The following is a 10,713-nucleotide window of genomic DNA, read 5'->3' as shown; positions in this document are numbered from 1 at the left end:
TGTCAGTCAAGTATTCCTCCCTTATTATCTCTTCATAGATTTACATTAATAAAAACAGAAAATTCTTGGAACAATTATTTCATGGTTAGCTTTAGGTGTTTGACAATGTTGCCTGTTTGGAAATAATAAAAAAAAATCAGGTACAGTCATGGTCTGAAGTTTTTCTAAACCTAGTTTGGATGCCAATTCAACTTTCTTTTTCTCAACATACATTTTTAAAATAGAACCCCAATTCTCAAACAGGAGTAAAATACAGAGTTCAACTAGCCTTATACTTACTAAGGATTTCACCTTAGGACCCTCTAACCTTGTGAAATCCAAAACAATGATCCGATGGTTCAGGGTTTTAGAGGACAACATTCTACGAAAGAAGAACCAGTCAAGAGCATCGTTAAACTGGACTGGGTTTGGGCCTGCTCCTCACATCCGGTGATATGGACAGAAACACACACACGTGCACTAATAGGACTGACTATACACGAAAAATGAAGAGAACGATCCATCAAACTCGTAGAAACTGGGGTAACTGTGTATTAAAGAGTGTAAATGCTCCCACCCCTAGTGGGAAAAAAGAACAACAAAACACTGCATTTCTAGGATCATCCCAATAAATAAACCGAAAGGGGCATAGGAGTTATTGATTCTCACCTGACTAGCTAAATATAAATTCATTCCAGCCATACCCCCCCAGACTCCAAATTTGTGTATTATGAACACGTCACACTCCAATAGGAGGATTGGAAGTAGTCAATCAAGTGCGTAAACCCACTTTTCTCTATACAAGGTTCACCTTCATAGCCAACCACTACTACATGCAACCTTCACTTGCCATTATCAGGTCCAGAAGCGTGTAATGAACTTCGTCGTGGAAGAAGTTGTTCTGTTCTGAAACCCCAAACCCATGGGGTAATCACATTGCATAGACTATCTCACCACTGCTGTCGACATCAATGTCGGAATCAGTCTCCAAGTCGTCCATTTCATCATCCATGTCCATGGTGCCCAAAAAATACTCATCGAGGCTTCGGGTGCCAGCAGCGGGTATGGTGGCCTCAGTTATTATCTGCATGATTTTTTCAATGCTTTGCATGGGTTGATCGGCCTCTTCAAACTGGGTGCTTTCTTCCATGAGGTCAGCTGGCAAGCTCTTTAGAAACCATTCATGTTTTTGAATCTCGGGAATGGTAATCCTCTGTTGCATGTAGAGTTTAGTTATGCTCCTCAACATTGTCGATTAAATCCCAAAATAGAAATATAGAGGCAATAATAGCATGAGACAACAAAGAAGGCAATCAATCATACAAATGCCTTTTAACATAGATGACATAGCAACCAACCAACAAACCCACCACTGAATCACTCAAGTAGAATGAGAATATTAGATATTTAAGGTAATTCCGAAACAACCCCCCTGCCTCTCTCTCTCTGCCGGGAGCACGGATATGGTCTCTCCTTGACCAAGGTCATCCATTAAAGACTAAAAAGAAGGGTAATGTGTCGAGTAGAAAAATAAGGGATGCAAGAAAATGCCAATCCTCCATGCTTTTCTTTTTTCTTATTTTTATAGAACTAGTTAGTTTTTTGCAAGAACCAACTATGTACTATCTAGTTCTTATCTCAAGATATGAACATATAATCCAAGATTTACTAGCATAAAAAGGAGAATGGACTTAAAAACACCAAGTCCTTAATCATTCCTAAGAACCTTAAAAGCACAAAAGCAAGAAGACAGAGAGAATTAATTAGCACTTCTAGAGATTTAATTGTTGTAATGAAGAAAACATTGCCAGTGGTATGTATTTAAACATACACAATCTGATTTATTCAACAACTACTCTGACCCAGTCAAGTAAAAATATCATGCATGAAGATATTCTAAAATTCTAAAGAAAAAGAAAAAGTAAGTCAGGATTCTTATTGTATATCATATCATACTAGATGTAGGATGATAATCGGGAGGGTGAATCAGTGTCCCATGGTTTAGGATAATTGCATTGTAATGGCCATTATAAGGGGAATGCCCTGGACTAGATCAAACTCAAATAACATCAGCATTTTAGCAACTTGGAGATGGATGGAATTAAACGGTGTGATCACCCATAGCCTTTACCAACTAAGCTGGCTGGCACCTTCCATCATGGAACATGTTTATATCAAAACGAAATTTAAATCTTATCTATGATGCCGCACCCCCATTACATAACACCATTATGTTACTGTTATAATGGAAATAACAGTACCACCACCAACCATTACACTGTTATGATGTATTTTTCAAACTGTTGTCTAAAGTTCTGCACAAACTCTATAAAACTTGGAAGTAATTCAGCATCCACATGAAATACTAAACAGATCTAAATAAACATGGATTACTAACCAATGAAGGGTCGGCAACAAAAATACTCTTCATCAACTGTTGGCACTCCTGAGAAATAGGAACACAATCCGGAATTGAATACTTGACACCCAATATTCGCTGTACAGAACAAAAAGTTTAAATCAATTAAAAGAATAGTTCAAATCAATTAATTCACAAGATCTGCCATATGTTACAACAAGGTCCGAACACAAACCTGTATCGTTCTGCTGCCATTTTTGGGTTGCTCAGGATCCTCAAAAGGGTATGCACCCACCAGCATGATGTACAGAGTCACACCACATGACCATACATCAGCAATCTGAATTATAGTGGCATATTAAAGCAGCAAATTAGACGTATGAAATAATCGATGGCAATGTTAATATATGTGCATATGTCTGCACAAGAGAGAGGTATTCTTAAGCTCGTAATTATTCACATGCTTGCATGAGAAAAATAATGCTATAATTGGCACAAATCTAGAGCGTTTGGATCCAAACTCAAAATGTATCCCCAACAACTCTTTTGGACCAGATAAGCATTAATCATTTTTTTTTTAAAAAAGATAAATGTCCTAATTCATCTTCATGAACAGCAAAAAGTCCCATAGTGCCCACCAATTAAAAACATCAAATTTGTAGTCCAATTGAGAAATGAATAATACAAGCCACCCAATGGATAACTCAAAAATTAAAAACTTTTCTTGCTCTGGAAAACATGTCGTGCTGCCAAAATTTGTCAACACTAAGAACAAGTTCATATATATATATATATAGATAGATAGATATAGGGTCAGGCTCCAGTGACACATGGAAAATACACATGATCCCAACCATTTAAACACAAAAGCATACAGTTAAGATTTATCCTTAGGATAAATATATCCTAAGGATATATATTTATATATATATAGGGTCAGGTTCCAGTGCCTCATATTAAAAACACGTAATCCCAGCCATTTAAATACAAAAGCTAACGGTCAATATTTATCCTTAGGATCACTATATCCGGGATGCATGTCATTACAATACTTTAAATCCTGACCTCTGGATCTCAATTTTACACTGTTGGAAGCTTGTGTTTTCTCACAAGTCTCTGGAACCTAACCCTATATATGTTACAAGTAATTGATGATCTTACCTTTCCATCATACTCCTTCTTGAGTAATACTTCTGGTGCAATGTAGGCAAGAGTCCCAACAGTTGATTTTGGTTGTGAATGCAACACTGATGACTGATAAAAGCAGTCAAAGTTAGAAGTGTACATGAATGACGCTCTCGTAGCTAATCTAGATAAGGAGAGGAAATGTTAAATGAAATGAACAATAATGATTCTGCATTTAAGCTTGATAATTGTCATAAGAGTGTGGATCATATACTCCACCGTTGCCGTGTGGCACACCCCTCAGGCCCACTGACTTATGACTGTTTAGATTGATCGATGATTTATTCTTTTTCTTGTTCTCCAATATGTTCAAATGTTAGTAGAAACAGAGAGAAATACAAGCAAAAAAAAAAAGTAAGACCATGTAGATCAAAGGGCCTACCAAGGATGAATACGAGAAAGATGAAGGGAAGAAACATGTACATCCTGAGCATTAAAATCCTTAAATTCCTTAACTTACAAAGCCCTCATAAGATCACACAACGAAGAAACCTCCTAATCAACAGTCCTTTGGTAAAGAAAGCACTGATGTACAACTACTGGAGAACTCAAAAACTATCCTTGGAGGAATCCAACAAACCATGTATTGAATCAAGAAAAAACCCCAGAAAGATAAAGCTAGATTGAAGTGAAGCATAAGATCCTCACATATGTTCCACTGGGCTTGCACATGGAGCTAAAAATTACAATAATTCCCGAATGGTTAATCAAGTGAATCAATGCCAGGATTTTGTCCAAAAATGCGTCCAAACAAAAAAGGCTACTTTAAAAGAAATTTTTGAACTCCAAACAAAGCAGTCTGATAAGCTAATCTGGAGATGGTCCAAAGCTAAGTAAAAGAGAACAATGCGTAAATGACTAATCTCAATTACACTTAGACGTTCACTGGTGTACATATGAACAACTCATAACCTTGACTGCCAAGTTTTTCTATCAAATATCATCACCCAAATACTCAAACGATAAGGACAACAATTACCTTGGAGTACCCAAAATCGCATATCTTCAAACGAGGAGCAGGGCTTCCATCCAACAGTGTATTCTCTAACTTCAGGTCACGGTGACATACTTGCTTCATGAAGAAACACAGCTTAAAGAAGCCAACTTAGTCTTCAAGGTCATATTTCCATAGTAGACTAAAAATAAAATTTAAAAACAGATAACATGTTCAAATACCATCGAGTGACAATAGCTAACTCCTGATATAAGTTGTTGAAAGAAAAAGCGGGCCTATAGCAGAAAACCAGGACAAACATCAAATAAATGAGCAGGCATTGGGGAAGAAAAGAAATCAATGGGTCAGATTGACAACCTCATCTTCACCGAAATGGCTCGCTTTGCTTATACGCTCAAAAAGCTCTCCACCAGATGCATATTCCATTACAATAGCCAAGTGGGTTGGGGTTAATATGACCTTTAGAAGATTGAAAAAAGCAAAAAAAATAAAAATCAGAAGTCAACTTTAGCAGTTATTCCTTGTGATACATTACACACTGCCAATAGACATTATGATTAAACAGACCTCTCTGAACCTAATGATGTTGGGGTGCCTCAGCGACCTGTGGTTAATGATCTCCCTATGTACATTTTCATCTATCTGTCTCATAATAATATCAAAATGAGAAAGTTAAATATAACTCGCCGTTTCCAGTATTAATTTCCTCATTTAACATCTAACCAACTAAAATCAGTGTTAATTTCCTCATTTCACACCTGACCAACTAAAATCGAGTCTGTACAGTGATCTTTAGCACATAATCTCAAACATTTCGACTGAATCATTTATAACAAAAATAACAACAAAGCCAGACCACCTTAGTCACTTTTAAAGCCTCCAAAATAATAAGCAATACAATATCTCAAATACAAAGAAATTTTAGCCTCCAACAAATCCATTATGACGATAAAAGCAGAAGAAAACATAGCTTCTTTTTTTTTTTTATATATACCAAAATAGCTCTCCTCTTACAAACAACACAATTACCCCAAAAGGGATGTTGGAAGAGAGGTAAAAGTTCCAATTTTACCTCAAAAATCAAACACAGAAAAACTGGCTTCTTTCTAAAAACAAAACAACCACCGATCTCGAATTAAAGTTCAGCCCGACAAACAACTCAAATAAAACCAAAATTCCACTTGTTTCAAACAATAATCGAGAAAAAAATACAGTAAAATTGAAGAATTTGCAGAGAATTCAGATTGAAGAACCTTTTCGCCTCTTTCGATATACTTTACTGCGACGAGTTCTTTGGTTTTCTTATCCGTCATCAACCTCGCCACGCCGAAATTCCCCGAACCAATATCTTTGACGAACTCAAACCGATCGCTATCATGCATTATCGGCATATCCATGCCAGGGCCTATGGTGATTGCGGATGGATCCATCAAAATTCTTCTTTCCTTCTCAGTTCTCCTCCTCGAAAGAAACACTGATCACGATCGAACTGGAGAACACAAAAAGATTCGAGAGATCGAGAGAGAGAGAGACGAGTCGACGAGAGTACTGACCTGCTTTTATTTCAGTATATCTAAACCTCGCGGAGTAAATTACATAAATGACCCTTAAGTCTTCTCTAATGGGTATTATAGTTATTTCATAAGGATATTTTGGTAATTTGGAAGCAAATTTGGCAGATAAGATAGGGGACAAAATCATGGGCGAAGTGAAGATTTCTGGCGTTGAACAATTTTGCCAAAATAAGCATAGCCAAATGACGGAAACAACTTTGAAGCGGCTAGCTGTTTTAAAATTTCGGTAAAACTCTCTTGTTTGGATTACACGTGGAGTTTTATCCAAATATTTTTAAAAATAATATTAAAATAATATTAATAAGCCACTTGTCATATTGTAATGAGGTTTTATCGAAATTTTGAAGCGGTCGACGGCTTCGAAGTCTCATATTTAAATGAAACTTTCGGAATTATCTGAGTTATAGTCTGAGAAACCGATTTCTCTTTTACTAGAACACCCTTAACTTAGGCAAATCCATTAAAAGGATTAGGGGTATCTTCGTAATTTTGGTGATTAAAAATCCTGTTTGTTGGACCGAGTACAGCTAGAGTTGACATATTAGGTAATAGAATCTAGGCATGCTCGACAGTTTTTAGAGCGCTCAGATGCGGTGCAACTTGGTCCGATTTAAATCGAGAATCAAATCAATAATTTTAGGGTGATTTGATTTGATTTAGAATAAGTTGTGATTGAATTTTGAATTATGAAAATGGAGAATTAATCAATTTGATTCAATTCTCACATCAAGTTTGTATAAAACTGAATCAAATCGATCTCCTATGCAATAAATAAATATGTATGTAAATAATAATTTTCATGAATTATTTTAAGAGTTAGGACACGTATTAGTCATCTTTTATGAATAAATTAATGATCTTTTATTAATAGATTAGTGATTTATTATATAAAATTTTATTTTTATATTAAAAAATATTACTTACAATTTATAGAATATTGACAATCCGTAGAATCGAATCGAATCAAATCAATTTAATTCGATTTGGGTTGGTTTGATTCTAACAGAATTTAGTTCGGTTCTGATTCTTATTTAGTGGAACTGACTTATGTTAGTTTGGTTTCAATTGGACCTCAAACCGAATCAAATTGCACCTCTATCAAATTGATTTTTCAATATATCGGTATGAAGTTCGATTCTAAATGGTTAAATCGATAAGTAACTAATAATAAATAGAGTAACATTGGGGGGACATTTCTAACGTGGAAGTGTGTAGGACATTTATTCATTATCCTAATAAATAATAAAAATCGATAAATATAAAAAGATAATGAAATTTTTTAGGATAAAAGTAAAATAAAGGAGAAAAATAAGGAAAAAAATTAGGAGAAAATTATTTATGTTGTTGGTAAAATCCTCTTTTTAGGAAGGATTATTTTGTTATAATAATTAGCTTTTGAATCACTGAAAATTGTAAGTAGGTCTATCATTAATATTGATTTAAACAAGGTCATTTTCTATAAGAAAAATGAATCCAAACAAATCAATGTGATGTTCGTCTAATCAACCATCTACCGAATGGAATCAAAGAAAAATTTAAGTATCTCACTATTCTACCTTGTTAAGTTAATTTTTGAAAGAAAAATAATATGCACAATAGAAAAAAAAATTGGTTGTACTAAACATATATATATATATGGGAAATGTTCAGCAACAAACATTTTGACAAACATTTTGGCAAAACATTTTTCAAAATATGGGTTGCAGGTTTTGGAATGGGCTGATTTTTGGTGAGGATGATCTCTACGGTGAGGAGATCATCATCACCAAAAATCAGCTCATTCCAAAACTTCTAACCTATCAAAAATGGTTTACAAAAAATGGACGGTTCACGATTTTTCAACTTGTAAACATGGGGCTAGAAGTTTTGGAATGGGCTGATTTTTGGTGAGGATGATCTCCTCACCGTAGAGATCATCCTCACCAAAAATCAGCCCATTCCTAAACATCTAACTCATATTTTGAAAAATGTTTTGCCAAAATGTTTGTTGCTGAAAGGGACCCTATATATATATATATATATATATTTCCACTTGATTTTCTCTAAATCTATCTTCCAACAATTCAAGTATGGTCATATTCTACTTTCTCTATCCTAAGTAAATACATTTTCTCAAGAGCCCCGTGCACTTAGTTTTAGAGAATCAAAGTGGTCATATGTTTTGTGGTGGTAATCTACATCATTTTTAACCTATGGACCCACCCAAGATGGTGCTTGTTAATTTGATTGTCCAAATGGACGAACATATATGCATCCTTAGAATGATTACAAGTGTTTTAAGTTTGAATCATATGAACGATGATGCATACGAAGTTTGATCCACATTACATGCTCGTGGTTATAACTCATAGAACCTTGGCTAGAAAGGGAGTTGATAATCCGATGTAGGATTGCCAGCATATATTTATCAATTCAAATACATGTATATCTGAAGTTGAAATTTTTCTTGATATCCGAATTTGAATCCAAATCCAAATTTTTTTTTCTTGATTTTCAAATTCAAATCCGATAATTTTATATGATATCGCAAAATATCTTATTTATCTGATAACAAAACATATATGAAGAACATCATTAATGGAAAAACAAAATCTTATCATCAAATACAAATCCTAAATCTCATATTCAACCAGAAAAATCAAGATTTTTCTACAGAGGGTTAAGGTAGGGTTGAAGTTGATAGATTTTGAGAGTAAAATTAGGATTTTCTGGGTAGAAAAATAAGGTTTCTTTTACTAAGGATTAAGATTGATTTCACATCAATGGATTTTGAAAGAAAAATTAGGGTTTTTCATGAGGTTGAAGATGTAAGAGATAGGTTTGTAATCTACCCTTTTGAAATCCAACATCACACCCTAAGTGAGGCCACTTGCATGCTTACATCAACAAGCAGACGATGAAGAACAAAAGATTAGGATTATTCATAGCGAATTATCTCAAAAATATGCTTATTTAATAGATCTTGTGGTTGCATCCATGATTCCATGTCGTTCACTTGAGTGGGACCCATGATTAGGTCTTCATAACTAAAGATCTTTATAAGTATAGAGAGACATTTGTAATGTCGTGTATGGGAGAATTACTTCTAGTATTAATATATATTATTTAAAATAATGTTTGTAGGATTATATTATCATGTTATTAGATGAGATGGGATAATAATCTATCTCATGCATCATATTATAATACTTTCATGCCTATGGCATGCACATCCTCTTTGGGGCTAATGGGGTAAAAAGATAATAAAATTAGAAGAGTGTTATTAAAAAAAATGGGAGAAGAAAGGAAAAACAATAAAGTTGAAAGGGTATATATTAAATATTATTAAAAAAGTGATAACATTAAACGTTATTATTGAAAAATGGGGGATGATAGGAAAGAAAATAAAGTTGAAGGGAAAAAGGATGAAAGATAATAAAGTAAGGATTGTGTGAACCACATTCATTTTTCTTAACTCTCAATCTTTATACCCTTACAAAACTATAACTGTGTGGAGTTTACTTTATGTTTTATCATATAGACTAGAATTTGGGTGAAAAAGAAAAAAATAATAAAATTGGAAGGATATAATTGAAAAAGAGAAAATGAGGAAAAACAATATAGAAAATTTGTAGATGTTTTTTTGGAAAGAGGTAGAAGAAAAAAAAGACAATAAAGTTAGGGGTATTCTAAGAAAGTAGAAGAAGACAAAAGACAGAGGAGGGGGCACAATCGTCATCGAGATACATCGTTTATGGGGTATAAATCTTGAGGTTAAGGAGTAAGGTCCACGGTTATGTTTTAATATATAGATATTTATTCTTTAATAATTATAGTTAAAAAAATTTCTAAAAAATAATAATATTTAAACGACTTGTCAATAATTTGAGAATAAAGGGATCAAGATTTTCAACCTACGAATCTCCACTTGAATCGAGAAGTTATATGGAGGACAAATGACAAAAAAGTACATACTATCTTACTCTAATTCATAGCAACCTCTCGGTGTTATTTCCATCATAATTTGAATTATATTAGGGCCGTCAATTGGGAAAGTTGCCAACCTGATCCTCCCAACCAAAAAATCAAGGGCAAAGGCTTTGATCTTGAACCCAATAAACAAGGTTAGACTCGTACTTATTCTCAAACATATAAAATCTAGGTCGGGGATAAACTATACATAACCAACTTTTTAGGCCCATATAGATATAATATTAGAAAAAAGTCGTGATAATATGACACCCTTTCTGACAAACACCCCCATCATAGAACCATAGATCATTTGCCTTGAGATATGTATAAGCATAATTTTTTTTCTTGTGCATCCCAAGGCATTTGATTGATGGGTTCAATGATGGGGGCTTAGGAGCGTTTGTCAGAGGGGAGTATCATATTATCATGATTCTATTAGAAAGTCTAATAGTAGAATAAATTATTCATAACTTGAAACTATGCTTAGAAAAATTCAATGCAAGATGACATTCCCACCCCTTGTAGAAGTTGAAAAATCATGGATATATATTTAATCATTATTTTAGATTTTTCTTTTCTTTTTTGATGATAGGGGTGTTTGGAGCGGTATCCCCCGAATATAGTTTCTTCGAGCACTACATCTTGCCTAAATCCCCAAATACATGTAAAACACCTGCAACCCACAGATTCTACGTGAGTCAAGATAAATC

At 34.1% G+C, this 10,713-nt stretch overlaps 1 protein-coding gene across 4 annotated transcripts; it reads right to left on the bottom strand.

The window, feature by feature from the left end:
* Positions 1–486: 486 nt before the first annotated feature.
* Positions 487–5,992, bottom strand: LOC147407243 (serine/threonine-protein kinase SAPK8-like). 4 transcript variants are annotated; one of them, XM_086435722.1, is made up of 10 exons: positions 5,732–5,992; positions 5,046–5,120; positions 4,836–4,937; positions 4,700–4,753; positions 4,503–4,595; positions 4,288–4,322; positions 3,500–3,635; positions 2,574–2,678; positions 2,378–2,476; positions 487–1,192 (listed from the first exon to the last, which is right to left on the bottom strand). In XM_086435722.1, exons 1-10 carry the CDS (start codon positions 5,906–5,908, stop codon positions 911–913), a joined length of 1,158 nt encoding a protein of 385 aa, XP_086291848.1. In that variant the 5' UTR covers positions 5,909–5,992; the 3' UTR covers positions 487–910. The 4 variants fall into 4 exon arrangements, with proteins under 4 accessions (XP_086291848.1, XP_086291845.1, XP_086291846.1 ...); XM_086435719.1 differs by lacking the exon at positions 4,288–4,322 and having other exon boundaries at positions 3,500–3,592; positions 4,503–4,613; XM_086435720.1 differs by lacking the exon at positions 4,288–4,322 and having other exon boundaries at positions 3,500–3,592.
* Between the last annotated feature and the right edge of the window lie 4,721 nt (positions 5,993–10,713).

Source organism: Akebia trifoliata, chromosome 3, assembly GCF_017979445.1.
Source record: "Akebia trifoliata isolate Shusen 1 chromosome 3, ASM1797944v1, whole genome shotgun sequence".
NCBI classification, from domain to species: Eukaryota; Viridiplantae; Streptophyta; class Magnoliopsida; order Ranunculales; family Lardizabalaceae; genus Akebia; species Akebia trifoliata.
Note: the sequence above shows the minus strand (reverse complement) of the source record. Positions and strands in the feature narration are given on the sequence as shown.